We start from the raw sequence: 16,415 nt of genomic DNA on the forward strand, positions 1-16,415 counted from the left end.
CGATGATATCTAGCGATGATATCTAGCGATGATATCTAGTGATGGTATCTAGTGATGGTATTTAGCGATGCCAATGATGATATCTAGCAATGATATCTAGTGATGGTATTTAGCGATGCCAATGATGATATCTAGCAATGATATCTAGTGATGGTATCTAGCGATGATATCTAGCGATGATATCTAGTGATAATATCTCGCGATAATATAATGACATAAATTCACTGTTTTAAATGTACTTAGAGAAGGAATCAAGGTGCATTGCTTTCTAGTATAAATTTCTATCAATGAGTGTCTGTAAGTGGAATTAAGTAATTACAGTGGAAAACATCAAAAAAACCCATTTGACACATTTGTCACTATAGGCTGCCGTGGCTAGGCCCTTTATGACCAGGATTATTATTGTTCCATTCCATACAGATTCCTCTACAGCTACGGAGTGCAGAGTACATCAGTTTGTAACAGATGGCTTGTAAGGGCTGATCACATTTTCATTGCATAGATTGATAGATACTCCGTATATTATATGTAACTGATAATTGATGATGAATATACAACTTTGGTGAATCCTATACAATTCAAGTTCTTATCTTCATGAAATGTATTATGTTGTGACCAAAGCATGCTTGTACCTATACTCCAGAATTATAATTCCAGTGTATATCAACTGATTCCATACTTTTTTTAGCAGTTAAGTGTAATTAGAAATCAATTGTGAATTCAAATCATCAATTGCTGCTTGTATATTGCTTTGTGGTGCATGTTATTGAATATTGAAGGTGGATGAACAAATGAAGATTTGTGCAGGCATTGGTAGGTGGATTGAATATTTAGTTTATCGCCGCTTCAAACTCTCCTCCAGCAGGTAAGTTATTGATATGCCAACATAAGCCATGCCACAAACCATTGGAATCAATAATCCGTGGCTTAACACAATAAAGGGACCAGGCTGCTATGCGTGCTGCCTTCATATCCTCTGACATTATTCGACCCCATCCATCGATGGATTGAAGAGATCACAAAGCGTTTCAACCTCTCCGTGCTCCCCCATCGCACTTCGCGCTTCACTCCAACCCACACTTTTCGCCTTTACGAGTGTGTTGCTTCTCTTTTCAAGATGTGGGGCGCATCTTCTGGAGGGACTCCAGTTGTGGACAGCTTCATCGCAAACATTATGGAGCTCATAAGGGATCGCAACGGAGCTAAGCTACAGGATTATCTCCAGATTGAACCTCCATTGCCACCTGTATACCATGATATGGTTGCGGAGTTGAAGAGTCAATATCCACAAAGCGCAAATAACGATGACCAACTTCTAGGAAAATGCGAGTCCGCGGCTCCACCGGGCAGTTCCTGGTCCGCATTTCCCTTATTTTTGCGACAGTACTTTACATTCGTAAGGGACGTCAATGTCGACAACCTTTTGGATACTTACGATTTACTAAAAGCTCTCTTAAAGTATGTCGCAATGCGTTCCCTTCTAAAGTTTTAATCCGTTTCTAACTAATCATTTATTTCTGGATCCTTTTGCTGTATAGTCAATGCGTTATAGCCCTGAGTGATAGTCAAATGGGAGTCGTTGTCCTGCCTACGGTCCTTTATCTCTCGAAAGTGCTCGCGAAGCTAGCGATTGGCTTGGACCATCGACCGGAATTGGTCTCACACCTCCAAAAGGAGTCGACTGGAATGGACGAAGCAACGGAGAAGGTGACACTCGTTGAGAAATCCGCGAACGTTGTCCGTGAAGCTTTTATCAAATGCCTTACTGATAGGAGCGGGGCAGTTGGTGCACAAGGGAAGCCAGAAGGGAGACGCGTTGGAATCTACTTGATGGCAAATTTGTGTTTGAAGCTTTTATTCAAGGTGATTTTCCTTGCACTCTTTTATTTGCTCACTCATCATGTTCCTAACTTGTCTCGAACAGTGCGGCAAACTTCGGAATGCTGAACAGATGTTTGCGAGTATCAATGCCCAATCTCCCCCTCTTTCTCATTTCCCCGCCTCGCAAAGGGTCACCTACCTTTACTACTTGGGGCGATACCTTTTTTCGAATAACCTTTTCTTCCCGGCTCAAACCGCATTGCAGGCAGCATATAACCAATGCCACAGGCAAGCACTGCAACAACGACGCCTCATCTTGACCTATTTGATACCATGTAACATTATCCTTGGGCGCTTCCCCTCCAGAACTCTACTCGAGCGACCAGAATCCAAGGGATTTGACGATGTATTTTTACCTATTTGTCAGATCATTGCAAGCGGCGACCTGGGTGCTTTTCGATCTTACCTGGATGTTGACTCTCCCCATGCAGATTTTTTTGCTCGCAAAGGGATTTTGCTCCAGTTACGAAATAGATGTGAGATTCTTGTTTGGCGCTCCCTCGCCAGGAAGGTATTCATTTTCTCTGGCTTTCACGGAGATCAAAAAGCCCAGGCCCAAAGAGGGCCTCCGCCATTCCTCTATCTTAGCAAACTGGAGGGAGCAATTATGTGGATAGAATCACGCTGGTCCAAGCAAGCAACGCAATCGCCTTCCGCTATGAGGCAACCTGGACAAATTCTGCAAACGTCGCCCCCATCTCAAGCGAGGCGGCTCTTCTCTTTCGCAGCAGATCGCGATTTCGCTAAGCCAGACATGATCGTTAATGATGCTACAGCCAATTCCTCTTCCGATTACGACGATTATTTTCAACCTGACGGATATTTCGACCGCGATGGGGAATGGGTGCTTGTGACTGGCGAAAATGATTTGCCTGATGATGTAGCTCCTGAAGGCCAAGATTCGGACAATCTTGCCTCCGATGCTCTGTCGTATTTACCAAGTGAAGGAAAGGTGTCAGACGGTGAAAAGGGCCCAGAGTCCCCTTCACCATTGATGCGCGATCTCGAATCAGTCCTTGCCTCGCTTCTTGTACAAGATCTGATGCGTGGCTACTTAACTCATAAGAACCCGCGCTTCGCTATCCCAGGAGCGCGCGTTAAGGGATCCCTTCCTACTGGGTTCCCTAATGTATGGAGAACTATTTATGCTAGAGAAAGCGAAGATGACCAAGTTCCCGGCTGGGTGAAGCCAGCATCGAACCCAAGATTCGGCAATAGCACGGGAGGGTCGTTGGCCAGTCCCGCAGGAGGGATGGGCGGACGTGTAGTCAACCTAAGTGGAGCAAGACCCGTAGGCGCTCTGGGAAGTTAGATGTCATCTCTTAATTTTTCCATTTTATTCTTGACTGGGCTTTTCTCCCTTTTGTGGGCCGTGCCATCATCCAAGCTAGCATGGTGCAATGACGGTGTGTCATGATATAGTATATTTTCTCCAAGGAGATGCTGCGCATACTTTTTCTTTTTACGTTTATTGGATTTTTCCGCCGATGTGATACCCATTTGAGCGGCGGTGCGATTCACCTATGCCCTTTGTTATATTTCTGTTAAACTATCAGTTGTTGATCTAACCGTGGTGAGCTGCACCATAGCATGTGTCTCACTTTTTTGATGAATACTCGGACTGCCCTAACCTCCTGTCCATTTACATTGTGTCCTTTCGCAAGGGTTCACTTCTGATGGATTCGCTTTCCTCAAAGCTGCTAGCAGCATATGGGACTCTGTCAAGGCGGTCTGCTCGCTTAAATTACAACTACCTTTTGTGGGGGGGTTGTCTCCCTCAAGGGTGCTGACCTCTGTATTCAGTTCTCCAAAGGCGATTTCGATCTCCCATTTTCATATTTCTCAGAGTATATGGTAAATCCTAGTGGTGGAGTATGATATCGAGTGTCTCCCAACCCTCAAAGAACCAAGCATTTCCTAAAGTTTATTAATTCTCTGATAAATGGTCTCAACTTATAGACCCAAAAAAGTGTCAATCTCAAGAGCAAGCGGTAAGTATGGTAATTTATCCCTCAGGTTGAAGGTCAAGAGTGATGCGCGGTTCAGAAACATGGAATGGATAGGGAAATCGACTAGTTCTGCATACGCCTTTGTCCTTTGTGAATGAGCAGTCGGACACCCCCCGAACTTCGACTGTGTGCTTTATCATATTATTGAAGAGGATGTACGCTGTATGCTGCGTGCTTTCAGGGTGATCCCCTGGATCACGTGCTTTAATGCAAACAGCCCTGTGCAAATCTTCAAGAAACCGACAACAAACATCCGACTTGAACCATTCATACTACTCTGATCAAGTCCCATACTCAGGGCACCCTGTTTCAGTTTATATCCTCTTTATTATTGACCCTTTCCCAAAAATCTTAGTGTTGTAAATATATTGGCCCCCCCGCCCGCCTTTAAATAGCACACATGGTGTACTAAAACGGCTCCGAGTTTCCTAGTATGTAACATCATCAATCCGGGAGACTTGCCTTGATCAATGCTAAAGTTGACTTTGCGTCTAATAGATAACCGTCTGAAAATGCTCTGTCCTAAGAAGCTGCAGCTTTTCTCTTTCGCCCTCCTTTCTCCACACCTGTCCTCCGCCTTCTATCTTCCCGGTGTCGCGCCAACATCATACGATCAAGGACAACCGGTCCCACTCCAGGTTAACCGCCTAACCCCAGCGATATCTGAACTTGATGAGCAGCTTCATTCAGTTATCCCCTACGACTATTATCATCCGGCTTTCCACTTTTGCCAACCAAAAGATGGCCCAAAAGACGTTCGGGAGTCGCTAGGCAGCATAATATTTGGAGACCGCATCCGCACCTCGCCTTTCGAACTACACATGGCGAAAAATGAAACTTGCAAGCCCTTGTGTTCCGAAGTGAAATTTGACATTAAGAGCAGCAAATTTGTTAACCGCCGGATATGGCAGCAGTATAATATTAACTGGTTGATCGACGGTCTCCCGGCTGCCCAGATCAATATCGACGACCAAACAGAAACAGAATTCTACAGCCCTGGATTCGCCCTAGGCTCTGTGGACGATGATGGCCAGGCAATCCTTAACAACCACTATAATATTCTAATCGACTATCACACAGTTAGCGGCCTAGGGAAGGGAATTAAATACCGTGTTGTTGGTGTCCTGGTAGTCCCAGAATCGCGAAAGAACAACAAAATTGTTAATGGACAGGCGGAATGCAACCAGAATGGACCTCCAGTCGTTCTCAACGAAGATGGTGATACCACAGTTACATGGACATACGGTGTGTTCTGGAGAGAATCCTCCACCGTGTGGGCAACTCGTTGGGACAAATATCTTCATGTCTTCGACCCGAACGTCCATTGGTACTCCCTCATCTACTCCGCTGTATTTGTCGTGTTGCTTGTCGCGTTGGTGAGCACGATCTTGCTCCGCGCTTTGAAAAAAGACATTGCGAGATATAACAGGTTGGATATGATCACTTTGGACGATCTGAATGACACTTCCGCGACTGTTGAGGATGGAATTCAAGAAGATTCTGGATGGAAGCTGGTCCATGGGGACGTTTTCCGCTGTCCAAGGCACCTCCTTCTACTTAGCGTATTCTTGGGCAATGGTGCACAACTGTTCGTGATGACTGGCATCACAGTCAGTAAGTGACATTCATATTTTCTAACTAGATTTCTTGTGTCGAGCGTGACTAATCTGCTATTAGTTTTTGCGTTGTTCGGATTACTTTCCCCTGCAAATCGTGGATTCTTAGGGACAGTGATATTGATCCTTTATACTTTCCTCGGGTTTGTCGGTGGTTACGTCGCTGCGAGGGCGTACAAGTCGTTCGGCGGCGAATCTTGGAAAAAACTCATAATCCTCACACCAGTTCTAACCCCTGGACTTGTCTTCTCAGTATTTTTCTTCTTAAACCTCTTCGTCTGGTTCAAGGGGTCCAGCGGCGCTGTCCCGTTCACAACCATGCTCATCACCGTTCTGATATGGTTTGTTATCAGCGTGCCTCTTAGTGTCGCAGGCAGCTGGATCGGATTGAAGCAGCCGGTATGGCTACCTCACGTCGGCCCTTCTAAAGTATTTTCTCTTACTGATTGTTTCCGCTGTAGGCTATCGAAGGCCCAACCAGAACCAACCAAATCCCTCGTCAAATCCCACCAGCGGTTGGCTCCCTCCGCCCCTTGCCGTCAACCCTCATTACAGGGCTTCTCCCATTCGCTGCTATATTCGTTGAGCTTTACTTCATCATGCATTCCCTTTGGACGAGTAAAATCTACTATATGTTTGGATTCCTCTTCCTCTGCTACGGTCTCATGATCATTACTTCAGCGGCAACTACAATTCTTCTCGTGTATTTCCTCTTATGCGCTGAGGATTACCGCTGGCACTGGCGGGCCTTCATGGGTGCGGGGATGACCGGCGGATATGTATTTTTGAACGCGCTTATCTTCTGGGCTACCCGGGTGAGCTTTGGCGGGTTGACGGGTGCGGTGTTGTATTTGGGATATTCTGCTCTTATAGCATTTTTGGTATTTATATTGACTGGTATGTCGATTTTTCCCCCCCCCCCCCTTTATTTGGTAACAACGGGTGTCAACTCTTTCACTTTTTTCTTTCCAAAATTCTTCCCTTTTACGACGAATACTAACTTCCTTTTTAAATTGTAGGCTCCATTGGTCTAATTGCAAGCTGGATATTTGTCCAGCGCATCTATCGGTCTATCAAGGTTGATTAAAATTGGACAACCTTTTCGACTTAACCCTGTACCTCATGGCAAATCGGCATTATCCATCTCCGACTCACTCAATTTTACTCCTAACCATACCACTGCTGTGGCCAGAGCGTAGTACTGGATTTTGGTCCATCGGCGTTATGTAATGCTAATGTAGGATATCTGGCGAATGCATTGTTCTCTAGGAAACTTCTTTCAGCAAGTGTTTACTTCTTCGGTTATAGACCACATCGCGATTCCTCACTCCGTACTCATACTTATCCGTGTTAGCCAGAGGGAGCGCAGTAGTTCCATTCATTTTTTCTCACATTTTAAAATAAAGAGAAACGGGTTTTGCTTTGTCATTCTAGCTTTCCCCCTGGCGTTCAACAATATTTGCTTTGGAAATTGCTTCGAGCTATTCTGTACATATTTACTCCTATCACTGTTGTGTTTACTTTATACTGTGGTTCCGGAATTTTTCCCTTCTATTCTCTTACTCTCCAGGCACTAACTTCAAAACTCCATACGTTTGCCACATTCTTCGATACATTTTTGCCGAAAACAGCCAATTTTTCCTCTCCGTCAATGTGCTGTACTACGCTTCGAGTGTGTTTTCCGCCTTCAACGCCGCGTTTCCGTAGTTTTCCTCATTTTGATTGAGGATTCTACTTAATGGAAACTCCACTTCACTCCGAAGAACGGCATTGCATTAAATTAATGTACTGTCTGATTTCCCACAGCCATCTAGAACCCCACAGGATGGTAACGTCTGCCAACGCTCTTCGGGCGTCTCTGTCGTTGAAATTCACGCATCGATCGACCCGACGACGGCAGCCGACCCATCAGAACGGAGCAGAGAGTCCGGTTTCCATGAAGTACATAAAACCAGACGTTGAGGCTTGTTTAAAAACGTATTCTCTTCCTTTCTCTAAGAATGGTTATGGTAAATGGAGAAATTAATGTTAGCGCGTAGGTTTGGGGGGTAAACACAGGACTTGACTGTCTGTCGGCTAGCTGTCCATGGTGCAGTGACGGGATAGAGGTCCAGGGGAGTCAGTATCGTTGAATTGCAAAAGAACTGAAAGAGGAACTGTCAGCACTGTAGGCCGTGACAAAGAGGACAGGTTAATATCCGGATGGGCTAGCCAACAAACCGCATTGTTCCTGAGCCAGGGATATGGCATTTTTGATGAGGGAGACAAGAGGAAAAAGCAGAATAGAGAACCATATCGGGAAGAGTTCAGTCTTTTTTCTAGTCATATCCACCAAAAACAAAAACCACCAAGATTACAGAGTTATAGAAATGATACAAAGGGAAACTAATCGATGAGGCATAGAAACAAAAAGAGAAGTGAATCATTCCCGGCTGAGACTGGATCGACTGGTGATGTGACAAAAACAATAAAGGCATAGAAACACGTACGCAAGAGATAAATAATAGGAAGCATGTAGATTGAAACCGAGGCGGAGTGGGTAAGTCTTTTATCATGCAGCACATTGCAGCGCTGAGAAAATGGTAAAAAAAGAACGAAGAAATGGACAGGAAATACACAATAGTTCAAACACTTCTTCATATCATAATAAAAACATTGACATCATGGCACATGTCACACCGGAAATCGTGATAACGAAACCGCAATCCCCCAAGTAATAGATGGGTGGAAAATGGCGGCTATGGAAGTGTGTGGAAGCGAGATTGAGGATAAGGGTAGGTGGTAGGTAGTAGATGTGTCCACTGGGGATTTGGAAATGTAAGCATCGAGGATGTGTGGGAAAGGGGCTCCGTACGGCATCGTACTGCATAAACCAGACAAACAACTAGCCAAAAGCGCCCTTTAATAAAACCAAAAGACATTTAAAAGTGTAAGACAGAAAAAAGCATCATTCAAAAAACAAAACAAAAGTAGACCGAACATTCAGTCCTGACTGGACGTAAATTGATAGCAGATCCACGCGTGTGCCAGCGGCAAGCGTCTGATTGAATCCCCTGCCAACGTCGCGTTTGTCATCACACTAGCCCGTCATACAGAGACAAGGCGCTGACGATGGTCTCATCTTTCTTGCTTCCCTCCTTGAATTCCGCAAGGTCTAAACTTCCATTCTCATCCTTATCCATCATACGGAAGATCTTCTTTACACGTTTCTCGGGAGTATCTTCGTCTTCAGGCAGTTTGACCATAGAACCGACCTAGGACACAGGGTTATTAGATTGTGAAAAATGAAAGAAACTTGGGCTGATGGCTGTATAGAACAAGGATGATATACCATCTTATATATAGCCTCGACAATAGCCAGCATTTCGTCATAGGTTATTTTCCCATCACCATCAATATCGTATAACTGGAAAGCCCAGTCTAATTTATCTTCCATTCGTCCTCTTGAAGTGATGGACAATGCACAAATGAATTCTTTAAAATCGATCATGCCGCTTTCATCAGAATCGAAAACTCTAAAAACGTAATTCGCGAAGGAGGACGGGTCACCAAAAGGGAAGAATTGCCGGTAGATTTTTTGGAACTCCTCCTTCGTCAAGGTTCCAGAGGGGCAGTCCTTGAGAAAACCTGGATGATTTTAATAATATATGTGAGCAAGAAAAACACGAACGGAGCTCTTGATAACAGGCCGTTATTCCCCGGGAGTTCATTGACAAAAATGAATACCTTTGTACCATTGTTGTAGTTCCTTTCTGTCAAAGTGAGTTGACTTCTGCAGTTCGTCCAGTTGCGAAGGGGAGAGTTTTGATTGTCTTCATGAGAAAAGATCGAATGGTTAGCACTTGCTATCAAGTCTATCATTTACAATGGTTGGAGCTTGTCGGGCTCTCTCCAACAGCACCATACAACCAACGGAGAGGTGCATTATGTGATTTCAAAAGGAACCGATAGGGAGAAAGCCTTCATCCAATAGTGTAGATCAGCCTATGAAGATGTTGGACTGGAGAGCCCTGCATGAGCCCGGTGAAAGGGTGTATTTTTTCTTTTTTTCTTTCCTTCTTTTGGCGGGGGGAGATATGGATGGGGGCAGGCACTGAGAAACATTCAGGGAGGATGGGGTTCTCACGATTTCCCCATGGATGCGAATGCTGAAATAAACGACGAATGGAATCAAGCTGTTCGCCTTCAGTATTAAATCTCTCGCATGGAAATGGGTGTTGTTGAGCGGAGTGAATATCGTGATCGTGAGGGACCGCGGGCGGGGTAGTCGTCCGATGACGGGTTGCAACGGGAGAAGCTAGCGGGGTAATAGGGGGAGAAAGCGGGCTGCAAATGGGGAGATAGTTGATTCCAACGGTGTTGGATGCTGACACGGGATCGTAGACGGCGAAAGAAGAGGAATCAAGAGCCAGGGCAATGTGAGGAATGCTGGAGACAACGGCGGACAATGTCGTTTGGTTGGACGCCGTTTGATGCGATGCTGGGCCGCATCGGAAGGAGATTAGCGCGTGACCCAGCTGCTGACAAACCATGCGGCGGCTCAATTCAAGCCCGCCAAGGAAGAAAGGTGGCGATGCATTAGCCGTTTTGGGCCTAGGCTGAAACAACCTCAACAGCCACAGCCGCAGCCGCTTCTGGCTTCAGTCCGTTCGTCTCGCATTGTGTCTAGGGGATGACATGGCATGTATGGCCCTGGCAGCCAACCGAGTCATTACGTTACTAGTATATTCAAGTTTTGACGAAAAGAACCAGTCCGCTGGGTCTCCCTGAGTTTTCTTGAACAAGCAATTGAAGCAGGATTACCGCCTCCCATTTTGAATCACCTAAACAATTCCTGGTGCTTTTGCTTGAAGAGCTCTCCACTGGATCGGCTATCTTGAAAGCGTTAATCCCATTCTGCTCACAAAGGCTTGATACTCGATTGATAACCAAATTGACTTTAGTTGCGGAAAATGTTCAAAAATTATGAGGCCACTTGGACCACGCGGTGAACTTATATATAACCTCCATCCCTTTCCCTCTAACTAGAGGACTTGGACTTATACTTATTCTGTTGACTGAAGCAAGCAAGCAGCGAGCAGCGTTAATTTTTGTGCTAAGTTCCATTGCGTCTCAGCGTTCAGCGAACTCCGTCCTCCTCTGAAGAAATATGTAGTACTTCTGACGATGGCATGTATCAAAATGAGATAGGATTTTCGTTATAATAATTTACATCTACTATCCTCCAAAACAGCAGCCCATTGCCTGCCCAGGTTAGGTGTGGATTTTCCATCTGTGCAGGCATACCTGAGAAGAGCTTTTGACTCGCATAAACGATGAGGGCTATCAAATAACACGGGTCTAGGATTTTCATAAATTGCATATCGAAAGTACCTCCGAAGCTATAAGGTCTGCGATCATGAGAGCTCCAACGCTGAGATCAGAAAGGGCACCATTGAGACACGGCCATTAAGCTGGTGAAAAATGGGCTATTTATGCTAGATGGCGGGCAATAGCTCTGGGATAGAGAGGAGTGTAGATGGCATGACTGTTGTTAGGTGGGAATATATTCCCGGACGCCCTTTCTCCGGGGGTTGACTGGACAAAACGGTTGAGGATGAAAAATTTAACGGCCTGTAAGAGTACGAAGAGGAAGAAGGGAGTGGAACAGATGCTGAATAGGAATGCATTGTAGGGTTGGGGTGAAACCGAGATGAGTGTAAATCGATGACTCGAGGAAAAAGGTAAGGGACCGACGGTGAAGAATTGGACCCTCCCGAGAAGTGATTGATTCGAAAGAATTGCAGGACTGCCAGCTGGCTCATTGACGAAATGCCGGTCAGTTATTTCAACTGTTGCTCGTATGCAGCTTTATTCGTAACAAAAATCCTCGGAGGAAATGATGCCCACCACCGGACAAAGACCAGAGCCAACTAACAGGGTCAAATACACTGTGACATGCAATGATGTCTGTATCCTGCGAAAGTGCTGCCATTTTTGTAGCACAAGATTATCAAGAGTAATCAATATATATAATAATATAATTACCCTTCGCCCCGATTTTTCAATGGCATGCACTCGATCACGTGCCGCCGCTTGAGCAAATCTCCAAGCTCGCCCAACTCAGCATCTCCATATGCGATAGCTTCAATACTACTAATATTTACCATACCACTCCTTGCGTTGCTACAACCAATAGCGCAATACCCCTACCCGCTGTTCACCATGGACTCTCAACTCCTCACCCCGCTCAGCACCTTAGAAACTAGACTGAACAATCTCCTAATGTCCATGGTCTCTTCCCCAACAGCTGCAGGAGCCCCAGCGGCTGCCCTCTCACTCTTAGAAGCAGATGACGCCGTCTCGAGCGCCCTTAAAACGCTACACACGCACCAATCGAACTACGCCAAAATCCTTCGTCTGCGCGCGGAAGCGCTCGCGCTGGAGCAACGGGTGCGCGACATCGTCCGCGAAGTCGAGAATGTGGGCAATGAAATATCCACCGCATGCCAGCAAGGGGTTGGTGCAAGCGATGACGGTAGCAGTGACACAGATAGTGAGATGGAGACGGAAGGGGAAGATCCCGATACGCAGATGGGAGGCGTGTCGGCTTCTCCTCGTGGTTTCAGCGGGGTAAGAAAAGGGAAAGGGAAGGCCACGAACGAAATCGACTACAAATTACTTGTGAATTTTGCGCGCAGGATTAGTCGGTATAACAGTGATGCGGCCGCGGATGTTGCTGCCGGCACTCCCGGGAAAACAATGCCGCCAGAAGGGGACACGGAAGGTCAACAACAGCGAGCAAGTGCTCATGAAAACAATGGGGAAGATGCTGGGCGAGTGGGTACGAGCGGGCAGCGGGTGGCCAAGGGTGTTGGAGTTGCCGCGCTGTCTCAAGAGACAGTGTCCTGGCTGGATGAAACGGCGAACTGGTCGCGTGATTTGTCACGTATGGCATTCCCGAGTGAAGAACAAATACGGATGGGGTTGATGGGTCAATTACAGGCGAAGGCGAGCGAAGGAGTGGATGTGGAGAAGGAACTCGAACGCTTAATCCGTGCCTCAGAAGGTACTGGCGCCGGTGGTGTTGATGAAGATAATGATGCGGGTGGTGGGCATGCGACGGCAAAGGATGGGATGGCTATTGGGCGGGAACATATATCCGTTTCTGGGCATGGCCATGCTGGAGGGTCCATTGGTCAGGCAGATGCTGTTATGGGAGGAGTTTCAGCACCGAAGGAGAAACCCAAGGCTGTGTTGGATCTGGATTTATATGACCCCGATGAGGATGATTAAAGGCTTCCAGCCCACTTAAATTAGAGTTCTCTATTATGAAATTCGGAATCTTGGATGGGTGCATATCAAGGATATTCCTTACAGGCTATGGGATGAACTATCCTTGTTCGAGTCTTCCGCCTTTTCTACTTCTTCACCTTCAAACACCGACTCACCACCACAACTTCGTCAAATACACCGTGTCATGCCGATCCCTACAGTTCGTTCAAATTACTCCTACCCAAACTGTCGCACGATCACTATACTTGTACACAACCCAATGATCTGGTCAAGATATATTCATTATTTAAAACCGGGAAAATGAAAGTTCTGTACACAGTGACCACAGCAAAAGTCATAAAAAATCGTGGTACTAAACACCAGTGGGTTCAAAATAATACAAATAGCAGCATGCATGCAAGTAACTCAACAAAGTCACATACGATGCACCTTCGAATTAGCCGTGATCTTTCTCAGCCGCTTGCCATAGTAATAAAAGATGATCCCACAGGCACAGAAAAGGGTTGTCAAACACATGTTCAGCATGATAGCGGGAATGAAGCCACTGCGCTGCGTCCATGGCGTAATGAACTCGCTCAAACCGTAGCCCCAGAGATTTTTGTTCACGGTAATGGTGACGAAGATGCTTCCGGCAATGGGCTTGTAACTGTCGACAGCGTACGTGCTGGAAATAGCTGGAAGTGCAGCTACCTGGATTCCAATGGCGGTGTAGCCGATTATCACGATTATCTATAAATATTTGGTATTAATCAGACGAAGAAACCATGGAACCCAAAACAAGTAGATTGCCGTGTAGTGGTGGTGGCTAAAAAGGGGAGATTGTCATACCTTCCAATCCCATTTGTGCTCGTACCCAAATGCCACGACAAAGTTCCCAATAATCATAATAATAACATATGGTATCATAGCAGGGAGCCTCATCTCCGGTTCTCGAATGCCTCTATTTTTCTTCGTGGCGCGCATAGAAATCCAATCAGAGAGGTACCCGTTTGTGGCCAGTCCAATACCGATACCAACTATCACGGCAAAGTTGAAAAATCCAACTGTCTGACTGTTGAAATTATATGGTGGTGCCGCAAAGAGCTGACTCTGGGTTACGTTAACCACGAGAAAAACGCTGGCCGACCAGGAAACAATGAAAGCTGCCAGGTGGACAATAGGGAAGAGGTGGAGCTTCCAGGGGATCCAAAAGTCAAGCAACAGACTTTTAACTGGATGTTCGACCATCAAAAATGGTCTAAACTGTCGCAGTGAAGGTTTCCCCTTGGAAAGGTATGGATCCCTGTTTTTATGTTCATTTTCGATTTCAGATTCTATGGATGGTTCCGCCGAACCGGCTTCCACGTTGGCGGCATTCTTATCAGTCACACCGTTCCCCGCAGCCGGATCCCTTGGGTGAGTCCGAGGCCATCTCGTTTCAGGAAAAAAAAATATCAATAATACTAGAACAAAACCTAACAGGCCGACATTGAGCCACCAGAAGTCACGCCAGTGTAGATTATACGCCATAGATCCGGAAATAACTGGTGACATCTAGCAATAGTAAGTATCGACCTTGATACAACCTTGCGTTGAACAGGAAATCATACCACCAACGCTCCGAAATAAAACGTGAAGTAGAGCGTATTGTATGCACCCCGTTCGTGGAGGAACATAATATCCGCGATTATTTGCGGCTGCGCAGTCTACGTAGCGCGTCAGATGAGATAATTTTGGGATATATATGGACAAAGGTTTCTCACCTCTGCTGGTCCAGCACCAAAGCCATTCAAAATGCAGGCTCCCATAAAGCTCCCGTAGGATGTGGCAAGGCCTCTCCAAATCGAAGCGACCAAACACACCAGGGTAGATAAAATCAATACTGGTCTTCTTCCAAAGCATGTTTGCAATGGAACCCTACAGGTGCCCCGTCAATGAGCGGCCAAAAAAAGAGAGGAAAGGAAGGAGAAGAAGGAGAAGAAGAAGAAATGCTGGAAACGATGGCTTGAATCAATCTCTCAACTCACCAGAAAAAATTGCTAAACCCAAGAACAAGGATACAAACACCAGTGAATTTAACAGCACCAGCTAAGTCGGTATCAAAATCTCGGATTAATTGAGGGAACATAGGGGCCAAAGCTAGGGGGCCAAATGCTTGCGTAAACGTTACTGCTGTTGAGAGAAACATTGCAGTCGCTTTCCAGAAAGGGCTCCAATTCTATTTTGTCAGCAAAATATCATTATTTCCAGTTCCAGCGGGATGAAAACGGCCGTGATATCCAGCGTATCCACAAAGAGTACACTCACCAAGGGATCGCTGGGATTATTAGAAGGCTGTGGGACCAAGACACGATCTGAACGCTTAGACGACTTGACAAAATGATGGGAGCCAACATCTGTCATAATCTCCGTGCCAGGGTAGATCCTGGTGTCCAACTCCTTCTCAATCCTAAACAAGGTTAAGTCAGTGACGAATGGTAAACATATTAATCATCTCCAATGTGTCAAACTGACTGCCGGAGGGCCTAGATATGGAGGATGATATTAGTACACATCTCTTTTCCCAGTTTGGTTGGATAATATGAAGTGAAAATTTGTCCTCAGAGCTAATATCTGGAATAATAAGGCACCGAATCAAATATATATATATGAAAATTTCAACCTACCTCTTCATCATTGTTCATCTCCATTTTCGACGCAACGAAAACCGGAAAACTATGTAGTAAACAGACCCAAATCGAAGACGTGCAGCCAAACCAAATATAGGGCTCGGCAAGTAATGTAACCTCAAGTTATTGAATCCAACCCATTGATGGGTTGGTCCTCCTTGGTTCTTGGGGGTAAACGGTTTGTTCAGATAAGGTAGAGACGAAGAGGATGGGGCGACGACCAAGTGGATTTCACGGATAGCTTTAAGCAGTATATATAGATGCTCTCCGCTGCGACTCTGGAGATTGGAAGGAGAGGTGGCGCGGCAATGAAAGCCCTCTACCATTCCACTAACTTAGCTTGTTTAGGATGCAGTCGTTATTGGTAGAAACGGGGCTTCTAAATTTGTCTCTGCATTGAGTATGACAGGATGATTGTTTCATTGTTGGCATTACTCTGACACAGGGGCATACGATTGCACCCATGGACAGAACAAATCACCTTCATGAGACAGATGCCAATCATCACTGTAAAGCAGTTCGGGGCAGCACAGTACCTGAGGATGTGCGGGGTATCTTTTGCACCATACTCGTATAATTCAGGTAACCGCTGTCTGCTAGATGCGAAAGTGGCAGACTTCTGATTAGGTTGAGAAGCAATCCTGCACAGTCAGAGACTATCGATCTGTCTCACGGATCAGGTCAGATCAGCCCGACATCAATGGATTTCTCATGCAACTTCCCAGCATTATTCGGTGCTTCTCCTAATCCTTCATTGGCTAGAGTCAAGAACAAATGTTAAATATGACACGCGTAAACAACAACAGCTGCTGCAACTCGCTGCTTGTTGGGAGTGCATACAGCACATTCGGTCCAATCCAAAGGGCTTGGGCTAGCTGGAACTCGCAACATGACATTCTTGGACAATGTCAATTTCCGAGAAAGCCCCTTTGATGCCACGCTTGATTCGACCTGTTGAGCATAAAACATCCTGTTATAGGTGTCTT

At 45.8% G+C, this 16,415-nt stretch overlaps 5 protein-coding genes across 5 annotated transcripts; 3 read left to right on the forward strand and 2 right to left on the reverse strand.

Annotated features, from left to right (window-relative positions):
• Positions 1 to 1,117: 1,117 nt before the first annotated feature.
• HCBG_07991 (PCI domain-containing protein) lies at positions 1,118 to 3,193 on the forward strand (the record flags this gene model as incomplete). The annotated part of the gene is made up of 3 exons (XM_045435040.1): positions 1,118 to 1,458; positions 1,539 to 1,863; positions 1,925 to 3,193. The coding sequence occupies 3 exons, from the start codon at positions 1,118 to 1,120 to the stop codon at positions 3,191 to 3,193; spliced, it is 1,935 nt and encodes a 644-aa protein (XP_045284346.1).
• A 992-nt stretch (positions 3,194 to 4,185) lies between these two features.
• On the forward strand, positions 4,186 to 7,059 carry HCBG_07992 (endosomal P24A protein; the record flags this gene model as incomplete). The annotated part of the gene is made up of 5 exons (XM_045435041.1): positions 4,186 to 4,321; positions 4,389 to 5,504; positions 5,568 to 5,905; positions 5,968 to 6,403; positions 6,526 to 7,059. The coding sequence occupies 4 exons, from the start codon at positions 4,403 to 4,405 to the stop codon at positions 6,591 to 6,593; spliced, it is 1,944 nt and encodes a 647-aa protein (XP_045284347.1).
• A 1,521-nt stretch (positions 7,060 to 8,580) lies between these two features.
• On the reverse strand, positions 8,581 to 10,038 carry HCBG_07993 (calcium sensor protein; the record flags this gene model as incomplete). Its single annotated transcript, XM_045435042.1, has 3 exons — positions 8,581 to 8,760; positions 9,233 to 9,318; positions 9,633 to 10,038. 3 exons carry the CDS (start codon positions 10,036 to 10,038, stop codon positions 8,581 to 8,583), a joined length of 672 nt encoding a protein of 223 aa, XP_045284348.1.
• A 1,672-nt stretch (positions 10,039 to 11,710) lies between these two features.
• Positions 11,711 to 12,781, forward strand: HCBG_07994 (uncharacterized protein; the record flags this gene model as incomplete). Its single annotated transcript, XM_045435043.1, has 1 exon — positions 11,711 to 12,781. One exon carries the CDS (start codon positions 11,711 to 11,713, stop codon positions 12,779 to 12,781), a length of 1,071 nt encoding a protein of 356 aa, XP_045284349.1.
• Positions 12,782 to 13,195: 414 nt separating this feature from the next.
• HCBG_07995 (uncharacterized protein) lies at positions 13,196 to 15,437 on the reverse strand (the record flags this gene model as incomplete). Its single annotated transcript, XM_045435044.1, has 7 exons — positions 13,196 to 13,510; positions 13,610 to 14,314; positions 14,371 to 14,466; positions 14,524 to 14,677; positions 14,788 to 14,978; positions 15,068 to 15,209; positions 15,427 to 15,437. The coding sequence occupies 7 exons, from the start codon at positions 15,435 to 15,437 to the stop codon at positions 13,196 to 13,198; spliced, it is 1,614 nt and encodes a 537-aa protein (XP_045284350.1).
• Between the last annotated feature and the right edge of the window lie 978 nt (positions 15,438 to 16,415).

Source organism: Histoplasma capsulatum, assembly GCF_000150115.1.
Source record: "Histoplasma capsulatum G186AR genomic scaffold supercont2.13, whole genome shotgun sequence".
In the NCBI taxonomy this organism is placed as follows: domain Eukaryota; kingdom Fungi; phylum Ascomycota; class Eurotiomycetes; order Onygenales; family Ajellomycetaceae; genus Histoplasma; species Histoplasma capsulatum.